The sequence below is a fragment of the Otolemur garnettii genome, unplaced genomic scaffold (genome assembly GCF_000181295.1).
Source record: "Otolemur garnettii isolate 467f Iridium unplaced genomic scaffold, OtoGar3 scaffold00147, whole genome shotgun sequence".
Lineage (NCBI taxonomy): Eukaryota > Metazoa > Chordata > Mammalia > Primates > Galagidae > Otolemur > Otolemur garnettii.
In genome coordinates, this window is record NW_003852542.1 from 2,676,843 (window position 1) to 2,678,508 (window position 1,666).

General features: G+C 47.7%; 1 protein-coding gene across 2 annotated transcripts in view; it reads left to right on the forward strand.

Moving 5' to 3' along the window:
- GGCX (gamma-glutamyl carboxylase) overlaps nt 1-1,666 on the forward strand; it is a 20,136-nt gene that overhangs the window by 13,503 nt on the left and 4,967 nt on the right. For both annotated transcript variants that reach the window (XM_003799209.3, XM_023518775.1), the window contains exon 7: nt 1,069-1,232. In XM_003799209.3, the coding sequence (XP_003799257.1) occupies nt 1,069-1,232 (164 nt within the window). The remainder of the gene's footprint in view (nt 1-1,068; nt 1,233-1,666) is intronic.

A 1,666-nucleotide genomic window follows, 5' to 3' on the forward strand; every position in this document is an offset into this window, starting at 1 on the left:
CTCACAGCAACCTCAAACTCTTGGGCTTAAGTGATTCTCTTGCTTCAGCCTCCCAAGTAGCTGGGACTACAGGTGCCTGCCACAACACCTGGCTATTTTTAGAGATAAGGTCTTGCTCTGGCTAAGGCTAGTCTTGAACCTGCGAGCTCAGGCAACCCACCCACCTTGGCCTCCCGGAGGGCTAGAATTACAGGTGTGAGCCACTGAGCCCAGCTAATTTTTTTATTTTTTGTAGAAATGAGGTCTTGGTATGTTGCCTAGGCTGTTCGTGAACTCTTGACTTCAAGTGATCCTCCCACCTCAGGCTCCCAAAGTGCTAGGACTACATATGTGAGCCACTGTGCTTGGCCCAAAACCATTATTACCAGCTCCACGGAACAAAGGATCTCTGATTTCTCTCCTTTTCCTATTTTTTCTTTCTTCTTATTTTGCTTTGTTCTTTTTTGTCTCCCCTGTTATTTCCCAGTTCCTGAAGTTTAACTTCCTCATTTTGTTAGCCAAGTACTCAAACTTTTTTGTGTGTTGTTGTTAATACAGTTTTTATTTATTTATTTATTAAAGACAGTCTCACTTTGTCACCCTTGGTAGAGTGCCACAGTGTCATAGCTCACAGCAACCTCCAGCTCTTGGTCTTAGGCGATTCTCTTGCCTCAGCCTCCCAAGCAGCTGGGACCACAGGCACCCGCCAGAACACTCAGCTATCTTTTTTGTTGCAGTTTGGCCAGGGCTGGGTTTGAACCCTCCACCCGTGTTATATGGGGCCAGCGCCTCCCTTACTGAGCCACAGGAGCCACCCCAAGCACTTTAAAGTCTCTAATCATGACTTCCATGAAGCACTTGCTCCCCACAACACATGCTTCTCAAATTTTGAGCTAGGAGATCTGCCCATACTTATTATATAGGGTATGTGAAAAAACAGTGTACACCTAAAATGTGTAAAATGTAAAGGGGTTGAATGGATTAGACATCTACGTGTGTACTGAGGTAGCAGAGACATATTTGTGTGTGAATGTGCTTTGCTGGGTTCTCCAATGGTCTGGCACTTGAACTCTGTCCACGTGTTTACAGACTGTTGCTGTCTGAGGAGCTGACTAGCCTGCTGGTGGTACACTGGGGCGGGCTGCTGCTTGACCTCTCAGCTGGTTTCCTGCTCTTCTTTGATGCCTCAAGATCCATTGGCCTCTTCTTTGTGTCCTACTTCCACTGCATGAATTCCCAGCTTTTCAGCATTGGTCAGTACCTGTAGCCTGGAAGCAAACAGGAGGCACAGGTTTGCAGGGAGGGACTGGCCAGAGGTATGGTTTAGGAGGGAGAGATGGTGGTGGGAGCAGGAGCTAAATTGAACTCAAAGCAGTCACTATGAAGTGGGAATAAGTGGGGATGGGAGATTTGAGACTTCTGAACTTAGTATGTTGTGAAGTAAGGAATCTCTGGGAAGAATAAGTATCCTACAGTTAAGAATTTCTCTCTTGGCTCAGTGCCTGTAGCTCAAGCAGCCAGCCACATACACCAGAGCTGGTAGGTTCGAATCCAGCCCAGGCCTGCCAAATAACAATGACGCTGGCTCGGTGCCTGTGGCTTAAGTGGCTAAGGCGCCAGCCACATACACCTAAGGTGGTGGGTTCAAATCCAGCCCGGGCCCGCCAAACAACAATGATGGCTGCAA